General features: G+C 41.8%; 3 protein-coding genes across 3 annotated transcripts; 1 reads left to right on the forward strand and 2 right to left on the reverse strand. All coding sequences in view use genetic code 11, as the record gives it.

Moving 5' to 3' along the window:
- Positions 1-49: 49 nt before the first annotated feature.
- Positions 50-3,069, forward strand: EGR_02960 (Dipeptidyl peptidase 3; the record flags this gene model as incomplete). Its single annotated transcript, XM_024492209.1, has 5 exons — positions 50-1,276; positions 1,308-1,507; positions 1,593-1,908; positions 2,103-2,249; positions 2,749-3,069. 5 exons carry the CDS (start codon positions 50-52, stop codon positions 3,067-3,069), a joined length of 2,211 nt encoding a protein of 736 aa, XP_024353404.1.
- A 979-nt stretch (positions 3,070-4,048) lies between these two features.
- EGR_02961 (NIF3-like protein) lies at positions 4,049-6,780 on the reverse strand (the record flags this gene model as incomplete). The annotated part of the gene is made up of 5 exons (XM_024492210.1): positions 4,049-4,353; positions 5,697-5,835; positions 6,146-6,227; positions 6,261-6,366; positions 6,426-6,780. 5 exons carry the CDS (start codon positions 6,778-6,780, stop codon positions 4,049-4,051), a joined length of 987 nt encoding a protein of 328 aa, XP_024353405.1.
- A 2,244-nt stretch (positions 6,781-9,024) lies between these two features.
- EGR_02962 (hypothetical protein) lies at positions 9,025-12,794 on the reverse strand (the record flags this gene model as incomplete). Its single annotated transcript, XM_024492211.1, has 5 exons — positions 9,025-9,299; positions 10,143-10,394; positions 11,394-11,704; positions 12,012-12,313; positions 12,531-12,794. The coding sequence occupies 5 exons, from the start codon at positions 12,792-12,794 to the stop codon at positions 9,025-9,027; spliced, it is 1,404 nt and encodes a 467-aa protein (XP_024353406.1).
- Between the last annotated feature and the right edge of the window lie 2,416 nt (positions 12,795-15,210).

Below are 15,210 nucleotides of genomic sequence, written 5' to 3' on the forward strand. Positions count from 1 at the left end.
GGCGTTTGCTTTGTTCACGCAATCTTCTGCTCTTGGTCAGCTTTGGTAAATGGGGAAGGAATACGTGCATGTTCCTTCCGATATATTTCCACTTGATTGCAAGTCTTTTGATCTATTATCGGAGGCAGAGAAGCAGTATCTTCATTGTCTTGATGAAGTTGCTTGGATTGGTGGTCTAATCGACTTAATTCAGTTGTCTCCTGAGGCCGCCGGAATATTCCTTTTGGGACAGTGGATATTCGAGAAACAGACGGTAGATGGGCTCACCGCGTCAGCCAAATCCGCTGGCGTTAGTGACGCAGATGTTTCAGCTTTTGTATCCTACTTTGCTGCTATTGATGGAAATCTTGGGAACTATCTCTCATTTGGTGACACGAAGTTTATTCCAGGTCTTTCACAGGAAGCTTTCTCAACAATTGTAACAGCAAGTGAAGCTTATAATTCATCATTGGAGGTAAAGGATATTTTTGAGAGAGTTATTGCGGCAGTATATTCTTTGCATCCACGTCGTCTTCGACTCGCTTTTCCTCCTGATGGTTTAACTACTTATTACTCCGGAAACTGCACGCGCGAAGATGCTGAAATAGTGCAAAAGTACCTAAATGCGAAAAAAATTGAGGGTTATAATACTCGCGTATTGAAGAGTTTGCGCCCAAATCCCGATGGAAAGCATGAGTATCTCATTGCATTTGCATCATCTGTCAAGAAAGAGGAAGTAATCCATGAAGCATTTTTACCTAACAACGCAGTTTTTAAAGCGTATTACGGAGACCTTCAAGAAATCATGATGGTCCTAGTCGACGCCATTGACGATGTTAAGGCAACAGCATTAAATAAAATGCAAAAGTCAATGTGGGAAAAGTTCCAGACTTGCTTCCGCACTGGCTCAATCGAGGCGCATAAAGAGGGCTCAAAATTGTGGGTGTCTGATAAACAGCCAGCTGTGGAGACCTATTGTGGCTTTATAGAGAGCTACCGTGATCCCTACGGTGTAAGGGGCGAGTTCGAGACCTTTGTAGCAGTTGTTGATAAGGACGTCTCTACAAAGTTTCATCAGTTGGTTTCCAGTGCATCCAGGTTTCTTACTCTTTTACCGTGGCCTGCAACCTACGAAAAAGACAAGTTTCTGGAACCTGACTTCACTAGTCTTGATATAATCGCATTTGGGGTGTCCGGCCTTCCTGTCGGCATAAATATCCCCAATTATGATGACATTCGTCAGACAATTGGATTCAAAAACGTTTCTCTGGGTAACGTTCTCAAAGCTCGTTTTCAGGTTCTCTCCTTTCTTGGCAATATATTTTTAGGACCCGACGGCAACATTCATACGTGATAAAGACCGTGAAACTTATATAACTAACGTTGGGCAATCGTTTGAAATCCAAGTCGGCTTACACGAACTTCTTGGTCATGGTTCTGGGAAGCTCTTTCGCCGAAACGACGATGGCACTTTTAATTTTCCCAGCACAGTTCGTGACATTATAACTGGGGGTGACATCACTCATTGGTAAGTATCACTTCAATTCCAACTGTGCGTAATGGGAAATTCTTCATCTTGGAGCGTCAAACATGTGGCGCTTCCTGCATTGTAGGTACGAATCGGGTGAGACGTGGGATTCCAAGTTCAGCGGCATTGCCTCCGCTTTTGAGGAGTGTCGTGCGGAGAGCGTTGCAATTTACCTCTGTGATGTCCCCGAAGTTCTTCATATCTTTGACACAGAGGGAAAGTACGACCCGTCTGATGTGGTTTTCATTAACTGGCTCTCCATGGTTCGAGCTGGACTCATGAGCCTGGAGTTTTACACTCCAGCCTCCAACGAGGGCGACTGTGGAGCCTGGCGACAGGCTCATTGTCAGGCTAGATTCGCCATATTCAAGGCAAATAAGTCATCTTTTATCCCTTCCATAGTGCTGACCCGCATATTTAGAGATGATATCTAAATGTTCGCCATCTAATCAGTAGTACCTTTACTCTTGCGAATCAGTATGAGTTTACTGATGATTTTGTTGTTTTAACTTTGAATGAAGTTGTAATTGTGATTGGAGGGTTTAAGAGCCGCCTCTTTGGCAAATTACAAACACTTAATTGTCTGACAATCTAGGTTCTTCTCGAGTGCAACCCACCTGTGGTACAGATCGAATCGGTTCAAGGTGAGGACAGGAAGCCTGATCTTCGCATCCACCTAGATCGAAGTCGGCTCGAATCGGTTGCTAAATCAGCCATTGGAAGCTTTCTACAAAAGCTTCAGGTAACTTCGTGCGATGGCATATTCTCTATTTTTAAGGGGGACTTGATCGCAGTATCTATTTTATTTCATGGGTCGTAGACACCCATCACTTAATCAATTTGTTACTCAATCGAATTTGTTTAAAATGCGCAAAGCAGAAAACTACTGTGGTGAAGACTTCCTCAATTGTAATCGACCCATGGGTTGAATCAGATGAGCCGGTCCCCTCATTCATAATTATTCAAGCCTAAATATTTTTATCCTCAAACCAGTGACAGTTAATTACATGGACTTTATTGAAAATATTGTAGAAATGAATCTAGCGCGGGACCGAACGTAGTGTCGCCTTCGCTTCTTCACTATTTGTTAGAAATTATGTCCGTGTGCTTACTCTAGAGTAATACTGTTACGTTTGCGCGCAGCCAGGCGAAAATTAGGTATCCTGATGTCTCATCTTGCTGCCTCTGGCCAAACTTCCAAGTTCACGGTGTTGTCATTCCGTTTAATTGTTTATTTGTAGTACTACAAGAGCACTGGAAACTCGGAGGAAGGAATTCCCTTCTTCGTAAACACCTCCACCCCGACAGTCGAGCACCTAGGATGGCGCCAGACTGTCCTAGAGCGTAAGAAGCCGCGGCCCCTCTACGTACAGCCGGTTACCTTTGGGAATGCCGGAAACGGCTCTGTTATTTTGAAAAACTATCCGGGAACTGAGGAAGGCATCATTCAGTCCTTTGTGGATCGGTACTCCGAGCATAGGCGCTTTGGTCGAAGTGCCCTGGCTGCTCTTAAGGCTGTCTGGGAGCGGGAACAACAGTACTTCACCACTATTCCTCTTTAATGCGTTCTTACCAGTCTTTTGCTATTCGATTTCCTAATCCAAGTAGTATGCGATTCCATACATGGAGTTTATGTTGATTCCTTTAATCTTCTACATGAGTTTGAATAATTCGTCCTAGCTGAATTCGGATTGCTCCCAATATTACGTGATTTACAGACGGCACGTGGATGACCCACAGTGGACTTCAGATAGGTCAGGTTCCTTGAATTCAGCATCTTTGCCTTTACAATCCCTTGTCGATGTTAAATCGTCCACCTGCTATAGACACACGTTTAGCCGGTCTTTTGAGTGTTGTATATCGTCCCTTAAAGATGTGATTCCTAGAAAATTCATCTGAGAATGCGCGACCTCGTGAAATCGACCAACAAGCCCAACTCGTTCTGGGCTGTCTACTGCTCCTGCGCTACAGGTTTGTGTGCATGGTCTGTCGCGCCACCGAACGCCTTCCGTTCAATGCTGTAGGTGAGACAGTACTCAACTACCTTGATGATTTAAAGGGTTTGGTGCGATCGCCAAAGTGAACTGATCACGGCCACGAAATATTGAGGACTTCTTAACAGCTCTCGATACAAAAACTGCTTCCCAAGTGTGATTACGTTCTCGTAAACTGATAGGGAGCTTTGTCTATGGAAGCCATCGGTTGCGCATGGCTTTGCAGCTTACACCCCCACAAGTGGCATCACTTAACTAATAAATCATCTCACCCCACCACGGGTGCCGCCCTGAATGGATAATCGTGCGACCATTTCCGATCCACTTGAGGCCTCAAGTGACAAGGATCAATACACAACTTTGGAACATAATCTGGGCTTATCAGCGAGTCGCTGAGGATCGCTCCCCTAGGGATACTCCCCAGCTACTTTCGTAGAAATAGGATGTCCGCAAAGCTACGCTTTATCCCAAGTTAACCGCAACAACGAATATTTCATAGGGTATGACAAATTGCAATACGCTAATGGACGGGTAAAGCGGCTTGGAGTCACTGGATTCCAGGAGGCAGAACGTAGATGCCAGGCTCAGCATCGGTGGAGGCGATGTCGATAGGGACGGAGGTTGTGGCGAGTTCGTGCTGGAGCCAGGGCCGCAGGCGCTGGGAAAGGTAGCCGCGCTCAGAGACCGAGTGACCCGCAGTGATGATGGTGGCTCCGCGCGCCACTGCCTCCAACTGCTCGTGATGGGAGGCCTCACCCGTCACCAGGAGGTCCGCCACTTGCACTATAGCCTCCTGCGAAAAAAGCGAGCCCCCGGATCCCGCGCATACCGCAACTGCCGTCACCGGGCTATCTGGACAATGGAATATAACCGTGTTAAACTAATGTCATTAGAGGACAGCGCGTTTAAGGGGAAATGTTGGTATTACGACACGCCAGAACAGTAAAACAGTTTCACTGTGTGACGATGGTGATGTATTGCATGGGGAATGCACATCAAATGACAAAGTGGTGACTATTAGTGTGAAGGCCAGAGGCCGTTGAAAGTTTGCATGTGCGTGCATCGAAGGAAATTCCTAGGACATAGGTGACAGTCACAGTAATGTTAATAACAAATTATCCTTCAAATGCACGCGAAAAGCCTGTCGGGTACGACACAAATAAGCGAATCATAATGAGTCCCAAACTGCTAGTGAAATAGGGTTTCCACTAAAACGCCTTGAGTTCGAGGTCTTGTTATGAGTTCTATTTCCACAAAATTCTAAGGTGCTTTCAGTAAACGAAGATGGCAGCGAATTCATCAAACTGAGGTGGGTGAAAGTGTTGTCACGGCTGTAACCAAATGGTGAAGAATTGCAGAGACACGTTTTCCAATGGCAGTAAGTAGTAAACAAACCAGAGACCATATATACAGAGGTTTAAGTAAGCAACCGTCCTACGGCTTAGGTTTAACACAAGGCCAGGTACCCTCCATCAAGAAACCGGGTCTCGCAGTGCAATTCCAAGTTGCTAGAAAATCATGAGCCATTTGGCTTGGATCGTCAGAACCGAAGACAAGATATTAATGAGGAAGCAGGAATCACACGGATATTTGGAGATGGTGCACTGGTTTTCTAGTAAAGCCAATATATGTAGCGACCCACACTAACCCCTTCGGATCCAATGACACTTGAGTCTTCATTCGGATCCGGCTAATAGCAACACAACGCACCACACGCGGGAACTGTATCTACCATCACGATATCCAATGGAGACCTAAGTAGACAACAATGTACTTAAAGGTGGACGAATGAATGCGCACTACAAGTGGTGATTTTGAATTAGACTTGATGGAACTGGAATAAAGTCACAACTCCGACAATTTCAGAGACGAAATATGGAAAGCAAAATTGATGTTGAATTAAATATAGGCAAAGTTATGCAACGAGATCCCAGAAAAAGTGCTATTATTGAACATTATCTTGCATTATTGCTATTTCTAACATCCAATTGCGATGAAGCGATGTTACCGACGTAAACAATGACAAACAGATTCACCCGCGACGATACCACAGTAATCAGCATACTTCAATTGGCAAATTTTTCTCAAATCAGAAATATGATTGTGAATCAGTGTCTGAATTATTGGCGGTGACGCCAGATGACTCGTGAATCAATCATAACGACGAGGGGATTACCCACTTAGAGCAAACTTACCAAATGTTTTCCCGTAGCCAAGGGCAACTTTAAGAATGCTCGTATTAAGCAATGCCTTGTAGAATTCAACTGCGTCATTGACAGTATAGCCCTCCTTAAGGAGGCCTATGCGACCAGCTCCCTCCTCTGGCAAAAATGTCTAATATGAGGAAATAAAAAGAGGTGAAAGTTTTTCAAAAGACAGAGATAACTGTTTTGTTAAGAGAAATGCACGTGGTCAATACTGATTGGATAAGACAGGCATAACACAAAGAATAAGTTCGAAAATATGTTAAAGATTTTCAGATTCCGTTACCTTACGTTAAAACTATGAACTCAGGTCAATCCGAGTTAACTACCAACTAGTTTGATCAAGACAAAACCTAGATGCGTCAAAAGGCATGCACTAAACAGGCCCTAAGAACATTAAACCTGCCTAGTGACTGAACAGCGCAAAACGCACTACTCACAAGGGGGTCACCGATTTCCACTTCCTGACACTTCAGTGCATCCCCACTCATAATTGCCTCAGATAGTTTACCGTTAGATGAACTAAGCACAACTTAGTAACGCCACATAACTCACGCTGCTTTGCAGTTAATAGGAGCGATATTATTTCGAATGCAATATTCCTGAAACCTGCGGTCGTGTCTTGTCGTAACGGTGGGTGGCCTATCCAACAGCTTGTTGCCTTTAATAGGAACTCTACATAATACGTCTTAAAAGTAAAGGTAATTTATTGGGTCATACCAAATGGACTAAGGAGCCAGTCATTCAGGCCTCCGGATACGGCATCCAGAGCAGTATGAGGTGAATAGACAGCAATTTTGTGCTCAATACACTTCACGATAATACGTTCCTTTGATGTACTTTGGGTGAGTCGCTTCAATGGTCGAAATATTGGGGGATGGTACGATATTATAAAGTTGGCACCAATATGAGTAACCTCGTTGAGAACGGGTTCGGTCAGGTCATTGGTTAGGCATATGCGACTGACAAACGTTGGAACGGACGGCTGTATAAGAAGACCGACATTATCCCACGGCTCCGCAAGTGGAAGTTTAAATAAATGATCAAGTTTTTTGGCCAGTCTTGCAAACTCCATTGTGAACTCAACGGCTACCGCGACCCGGCTTTGAAACCGTAAATTGATTTTGTAAGACCTTCAAATTGTTTTGCAATATTTTTCCCGATTTGCGTATTTTAATCCGTGAATTTGATTGACCGGAGGCAATGCCAGAAATTTGACTGTATTTATTTGGGGGTAATCAAACGTGAATAACCAATTTTGAGAGTGGTCTTTAAAATATCTATTTGCAAAATATCTAGATGCAAACTTTAAATTTGGACTCTGAGGTTCATTTTTGTAAGCAAAGCAAATGTCCAGTTGGGTCTTCGGTCTCACAGGTGCATGAATCTCAACTTATATAAGTACCCCAAATTTATTGTCAAACTGCGCATTAGGCAGGCAGCACTCTCCTAATTGTGCCGTCGGTGTTAGTGCCACTACGGTTTTCCTTATTTTCATCAAACAACTGGACTATCAACGTATTCATCAAATCAGGATATCGCTCTCCTCAAGACTCTCCAATTTGGTTGGTGCGTGCAATTTGCAGTATCAGCAAACTCTAATGCTTTTTTAAAATGAGCATTCTGGAGGCTTGGTAACCTGCAATGTGCAGTCCACATTTCAGCGCCAAATCTTTTACTTTTAAGAACTGATTAATGTACACAAGCTATGTGGCAGGTTTGTATTGAGGTCATCGAACCGATTACATAAAACCTCTAGTGAAATAGGAAGATTAAAGCACGAGGTTCTCTCTCGAACTGATAATACCCGCTGAGGCTCCCTTTTTCAAAACCCGAATCTTGAGTAATCTGCCCATGTCTCATCAAACCGACGCCACAGCACAGTGGGTGAAATTGTTGCCACTTTTGGTCCGACGGCAGCTAACATCTCAATGGCAACTCAGTCTGCAATCTTGGAGAACCAGGAACTACCTTGGCCCAAATTTCAATGAGACACATAAACACCACTTAATGTTCCCGACTAATTTTTTTCTCTTCCCTGTTTTCATTGATAAACTACAATATAAACCGTGATCAAAAAGGAACAATCACAGGGGATTATAGACGCCAAGATGTCAAGGCGACGATGCTGCACCAAACATTATATAACTGGCGTTGAGTGGGAGCTCGGTATATCAGACTAGGGGTTCGAGTTACCGGTGTTATTCTACTGACTTCACACTCAGGCAAGAAATTACCTATGTGTAGTTTTTGTGTTACTTTATCTAAGTGGCGACAATACCCACACCAAATTCCCCATTTTGCAAATGAAGATCTTTTCAAAAAAAAATGTTGCTTTCACACGTTTTCTTATCATGTATGTTGATAGAACTAGAGGCATTGAAACTATCTTAAGTTGGGTTCTCCAAGTTCTGGCTCTACTGCCTCAACGCAAGTTGACAGCGCCAAGGCCAATGGAATTAATGTACATGGACAACATTAATGCAATTTGTGACACAAGCATCTCCACCCGTTCTGTGCGTACGCATATAAAGCATTGAATGAATATCAATTCTCCAACTTTCGAAGTCCATTCCATATTGCCACAACTACTAGTTTCCTCTAACACTTTTTCCTTTTTGTTTAACGAACGAGATGCGGTTTAGCATTTGCACTAATGTAACTTATTTGCCCTAAAATAAATTCCTCCAAAGGTGGTTCCAGTTGTTCAAGCTAAGCATTGATATCATTTCTGGGGAAGAAAGTTAGTAATGCAAAAGGCAGCTAGAAATACAGATGAAATGATTGGGGTTTTAGATCCACAGCCATGAAGTGATCAAGTGAAATACTACATAGTACCAAGTGGGAACCGAACCAAATGAGGACGCTGTTGTGGCATCCAGTTTTCCCTAATGATCTGTGCACGGTAGGAACCAGGAAACAGATTTACCGTAAACGTAAAAGTGGGTTAGCAAACTAGTAACATGGTTGATGCGGGTGGAATGCCACGCTTTTGACATCAGAATCCAACCGTGGAGGGTGTATTCAAATGTACAATTAAAACAGCATTCAAATATACTATAACAGTCAGCGACACTATGATGTTGTCAATAGAAGAATAAGCATCAGTTTTAGCGTTTAAAAATAGGTGAGGGAATGTTTATGATGAAGAAACTGCGGTGTTTTAGTTGTCAGGGCCAATGTTTTAAATGGTGATTCGTATATGAGTTCCCAAATTAGCTGTGATATTTTCGTTAAACGAGGAAGAACTAGATTGAAATTGTACAAACGTATTAGAGGAGGAGCTATTAGAAATGAGAGAGGAAAAATATGCCTGAAATCACATGGTCCAGTTGGTTCGCTTAAATCCGTTGGAGATCCCTTTGACAATTCTGGAGGCCTCGGCTCTGCTGACACAGAGGAAAACATACGCACTGAAACTAGTGGCCACAGCGCAGGTACTGTTGCCGGCGATGTAGCCAAAGTAGCGCGGGGCTTGCTTCCTGGGTCCCACAGCTGAGATGCTGGGATAGGCATGTTTGAGGAATGGTTCACTCTGAACGTCGTTTTGAGTAGCGCCCGATCTCACTGGCCATACGGATATGTCGAGTTCACCTAGAGGAGAGCCACAATGTGTCTACCTTCTGTTTGTAAAAGTACATTTAATCACAGCCAATATCCTAGGAAAACGTTTTAATGGTCGTAAGCACTTGCTCATTTACCTGCATTTCATATGTTTTCGAGGGCAAATCGCACAATTAAAGCAACCATTTATGACCCACCGTGCCAATAAAGCCTTGGTATCTGCACTGAAGCACCACCCCAATCACGTGCGAACAACGTAGTATGTAGAAGGAAAACGCATGAATATGTTGCTAGCAACTTTTCCACAGTTGCATCCTTAATTTCATCAGTGCAAAGTCCTAGCATCAATTTCACCATCAAGGATTAAGGCGATAAAACACTAACCCAAAGATTGTGCTGGAACATGCAATTTTTTGTAACCAAATTCATACAGTTTCATTCAAAACTAAGCAGATGTATAAAAGAAAACAATAACGAGATGTTACGTGTCAGGGGGTACGTTTACGCCACACTCCATTTATAGGCTGTCTGCATGCATAACAATGACGATGATTTAAGAAGCACATAGTGTCACCTAGAAATTCAAAGAAGTCCTCTAGCTGTTTAATTTGACAACTCAAGAAAATTAGCACGATCACCGGTTCCACCTAATCCTAGGGAAACACTTAGTGAAATGGCTCCTTCGGATAACAGCATGGTATGTGAGAAGTTTACTTCAGACATGAAAACTGGATTGCCTCCCTGAATTTTGCCACTAATCACGCCTTAGAAAGTGTGCAATTCTTTAGAAGTCAAACGATAGTCGAGTGATATCATGAGAACCCTTATACTATCAACTAAGTAAAGTTGAGGCACGAAAAGCACAAGCCTCACCCAGTCGCACACGGACCGGCATGAAGTGCGAGGGAGAGGGGTTCTTAGCAAGCACGGACTCGATGACCTCGGAGATGTGGCTCATGTTACCACGAGAGCCCACATTCATGCTCCCAACATAGCGCACTGAGTGGATGATTTCGGTGACTGACGAAGGCGCTTCTCCAACGCCATCTATTACACCTTCCCCCAGAGTTGCATAGCAAGCCGATAGGTCAAGGGACTCAGTGTCAGGCCATGCTGAGAGCTTGGCTTCAACAATAGCGGAAAGGAGTGAAGAAGTTAATGTTACATGATTTTCCAATATTTCTGGAAACTAACTGTTGCACTTTTTTTCAAAACCAATGACGTCATCCTCAAAGTACTTAACAATACATAAAAAATAAAATTGAGGAAATTTTGTAGCAAGAGATCAAGAAAAGCCTATGAAGCAGTAATTCAACTGCCCCATATCCAATGCCATATATTCGTTAACAAATCGTATCCACGATTAGTGAAATACCTAACCCTTTGGATGAAATTAAGGCATAAATAACTAAACCGTTTATTTCAGTCGCCATAATTAACACAGCAATGTTATGACAGGTAACCGAATGGAATTTCTATTGGCTCCATACGCCATCAGTCAAGTACACTCTTGCTTCAGAGGTGCAGTGGTCTAGTTACATAATGATGAGTACCTCTAAAACGTAGCTTCATGTCTCCAAAATCATTCATTAATGTCGCATATTACCTCATAGTCAGTCAACATTTGCAGAGCACTGCAAATCCGGTAACTTGGCATGAGTTCTCAAAAAAGCAAATCTATAGATTTACCAAAATAAGCAATGAGAAACGCATACAAATAAAATGGTGCAGGATGACACTAAACCTGGTACAGATAAATCGACAAAACTTTACTGAAGATTTCCTAATATAATTTGTAAACAAAAAATAAATTATGTCATCATGCAAAGGTGTGATTGCCAATCCATATTTGTGTTGGTTAACATGATGTTATTATTTGCAGTCATTTATTGGCCTTTATTTTTATACTTCAAAGTCATTATCATGTCTTTCATCTGAATTTGACGCAACACAGCGTTGTGCAACTCAAGCAAACCTAATAGGGTATGACAATGTTAGGTTCCCAACTTTGGAAATAAAGTGATCTACTCAAAGTTGGTACGATAACAGAAGCAAAACAGCTGAAAAGCCTTAGGCTAAGAATCCAGTTTATGCTACCATAAGGGATGATAGAAAACGTTTTACCCTTTGTACCAGATTTTTCATCCAAATTCAATATATTTTCATATCCTCGTTTTTTCAGAATATTAAGAATCGGCTTAAAATAAGTTCCATCCGGAGCCCGAATCTTTGCTATCTCAAAAGGTAGCAATGTCCGACATTCTCGGGTGAAGATCTTTTGAAGGTCAACTACTTTGCCCCGAAGTATATTTCCTGCCAAGCTAGTAATTACATCACCCAGTTCGAAAAATCCTCCTTCGTTGTCATAAAATTCTTTCTGGAGCTCAGTAACTATATAATACGAGTCCAAGAATCGAACTCGAATACCGAGATGGCTAAAATTTAAAGTACACATTTTCTACAAAATATGATATGCTGATCAATTCGAGGCAAATATATAGAGAAGGGAAGTCCAAATGCAAATTGTAAATGATGTAGAGAACTCTTATTCCTAATAAAAAGCGTGCATGCTGGAGTTCAATCCACATATAATCGGAACAAGCACCCAATGTTTTTTCTGAAAGTAATTTTGCGCCGCAAAGCACGACAATTTAGGATATTAACTATTAATAATAGTTTAAACAACAGATACCCATCATGTTCAAAACTAGCACTAACACATTTTTTAAGGCCAAAACTTACCTACAGGGTACAAAATCCTTTGTCATGTAAACCGGTATTTCCCAAGTGGCGTCAAGAAAATCGGCACTGTCTATATTCAGTTCAAACTTCATCCGAGTGAAATCAGCAACAAAAGAGTAAAATATTTGACACTGCACATCATTCGTTAATATAGCTTTTGAGCGTTCATAGAATTCAAGCAGAAAGGGTTTGTTTTCCTTGAGCAGAAAAACCAGGTCCCCGAGACTACCATTTTTTGCTAAAATCCGCAAGAACAATCGCCCTTTGCCAACGGCCGTTTTAACTCTTTTACATTCATTGACCTTAAATGAATCAAATACAAATGCATTTCAGGTCGAGGTGAAACACTAGCCCAAGCAATGTAGTCGAAATTAGAAAACACCCTCTCGACGTTGACAAAATAAAAAGTATACCGACCAAGCTACCTAGAACAATACGTCAGGCTCAACTAAGTATAAACTTAAAGTGTGACTTTCTGGTAAAATGCAAGTATGAGCCCGTGTATGCTGCAATACATACTTTATCAAGCGTCGCAGATAATGAATACGGGACATCATAGTTAAACTCTTTATTGCACTTTGTAAGCTTTTCAAAAACATTCCAGCAGTACTGTTGGGATTCACCAAACAGTGAAGGGAATTCCTTAAGCCCTTGTTCAAATACCTTCTCGATGGATGTAAATAAAGGAACCAAATAAGTTGAACTGTCATTTAATTCAGTACAGTTGGAGGCATACAACTGTGCAACACATGCCTTGAAATTAGCCACACATGTCGACGCCATCCCTGCTTAGGCAATCACCAAACTTCCGCCTCACTATTCTTGCGCTGAAGGCTATACCTGAGATCATTCAAAAAGCGTTAATAATATGAAGGTCAGGTTATGCGTCAAAAAAGTTTCGACTTAAAATGTAGCTACTTTTCATGATATCCTTTTTTTTGTTCTAGGTGTTTTGCGAAGGAACGAACTGGTCGTTTACTAGGGACAGCAATTTATTTAGTAATTGCTGAAATTATCGTGTATTATAACAAGTTAACAAATACCGCAGGTAGAGAAAATATAAAAACTAGCATATTTGCACTAGTGTGATTGGGAGGTGAGAGGAAATTTGCAGTAATAGTTGTTCAAGTGGTTTGAGGAACAACTTAACAAGCAAGCTGATCCATCACAAATCGCATTAACAATTAGAGAGGTTTTGACTTGGCCTCAAAGAACAAAGGACTTATTTAACAGAAATAATGCTTAGTGGGGTGTAAAGACAAGGCACTGATAGTGGAAGACGTTGGCTACCTAGGTCCTTATAACTACTATTATTAAGCATGGTATTGTAGGGCGGGACTCACAGGTCTCATCTTCCCTGTTCTTAGTGTTCTTAGAACAACCTGGTTGATTTAATTTTGATATTTATTAGGGGTGAATGATGGGGAGAAAAAGCACAAAGTTTAGGGAGGGGAAAACCGCGATCGCATTCAGGCACGGGAGACGACGATCCTGCCACCAGATTCGAATTACAGCTCTGCCTCCTCCCTGAAAGGTGCATTAAAACAACACAAGTATTACAGTATTATGCAATGCTTTAATGGGTTGCTTACCTTGGTGTTTGATTACTCGGGCACTTAGGTCCCCGCGGATTTGGCTTTTGAGAGCTGGTACAGTCTGCAGATCATGGGGTAGCCTCGGCGTAACTGTAATATGTTGGTTGTTTTACTCTCGGTTTTGCTAAAGGGTCCACTTTGGATCTTCATCACTGTCCTTCAATCATTTGGTCTGATCTCTGGAAAATGCCGGTACCCCCATCCCTTCTGTATTTCGAATATGTACACATATTCCGCCTGAGTATTATGCCTTCCTTCGCCTTCAGGGAAGTCTCGGGGCGCTATACTACCATTATTATACAGTAACTTGTAGCACATGCTACTCTCTTGACCTAGTCCATGCTGCACTGGTCATTTTATACTTTTCCTCCTTAGTTAATCGACATAGGGTTAATTTCTTTTTGAAAACGATGCAACATGCTGTGTCTTACACGGGTAATAAAACGGGACTGAGAGCACCTCACGTTCTGCAGTGTTCCTCTTATTGTAAAGCATAATTATTTTCGATTAGGTGGTAAAATCGAACTAGCTTTCGCGTATGACTATGACTGTGCGACGCTAGCAGCTAGTGAGGGGGACCTCTAATTACATAAGGGGCTTTTGGCGAGTTTGAGCCTTCCCCTATATTCTATGTACCTACTGCCGCAAGCTCGTTTCAATCTGAAGGCAGATTACTATCGACTCATTACTTGTCTACGGTTCAAGCCAACCTTAGCAGTTGGAGAAATGTGAGTTGTTTCTAAATGAAACATATTACAAGCTCCATTATAATTCAGTGATTTTCAGGTGTATTGTTGAGCTGACAGCCTTGCAACCACTGGTCCCGCACCAACGTCCTCTTAATGTATGTTATGTATTTAAGTGGGCGCCTGAACTGAAAACTTGAAAATTTTTTGCCTAATACAAATGATATTGGAGGCTTCCGAAATGATTTGTAAGTGTATTTATACTCCTACCAAATATATGGAGATCAGCCGTCTCATTACCTAGTTATGGTTTGTTGAAATACTCTTATGTAGTACCGTTAAAGACGTCATTGATAAAGTAACAAAATGAGTCTGAAAATGTTTTCCAAGATTAATTTAATTTGCTGCCATGGAGCATAAAAAAGACTCATTTAATAAAGGGGGATTTTCGCCAGCACGTTCCCTCATTCTGGTAAGATTTATTAAACAGGACATTTCTCCACTAGGTTTTATTTTTTAACTTGGTGTTGCTTTTAAGGATAATGGTATGAATAAAATGCATGCTTTTAAAATTAAAAAAATATGAGCAACATTGCCCATTGAGGTGTAGACCAAGAATTAGGGAGAGAAATGTAGTTTTGCAATCACTGGAACTGCGGGAACTAATCCATCATCTCCCAACTTTGTCTGCTCTTCTTTACTTAGCCCTATCTATTAAAGCAAAAGAAACTACAGTATAATAAATTCACTCCCTTGGGGTGTAGTCATTCATGCTCAATAGATATAAATCGCCTCTGATGACCCAGATTTTCTGGAAAAAAAACCATTTTGAGCAAAAGGTAGACAAGCAAGGGGGTGTCTAAAAAAGAGGAACACCTCTGTAATACGTATGGTTCATTTTGAAATGCCTCCTATAGG

Source organism: Echinococcus granulosus (genome assembly GCF_000524195.1).
Source record: "Echinococcus granulosus chromosome Unknown EG_S00014, whole genome shotgun sequence".
Classification (NCBI taxonomy): Eukaryota; Metazoa; Platyhelminthes; class Cestoda; order Cyclophyllidea; family Taeniidae; genus Echinococcus; species Echinococcus granulosus.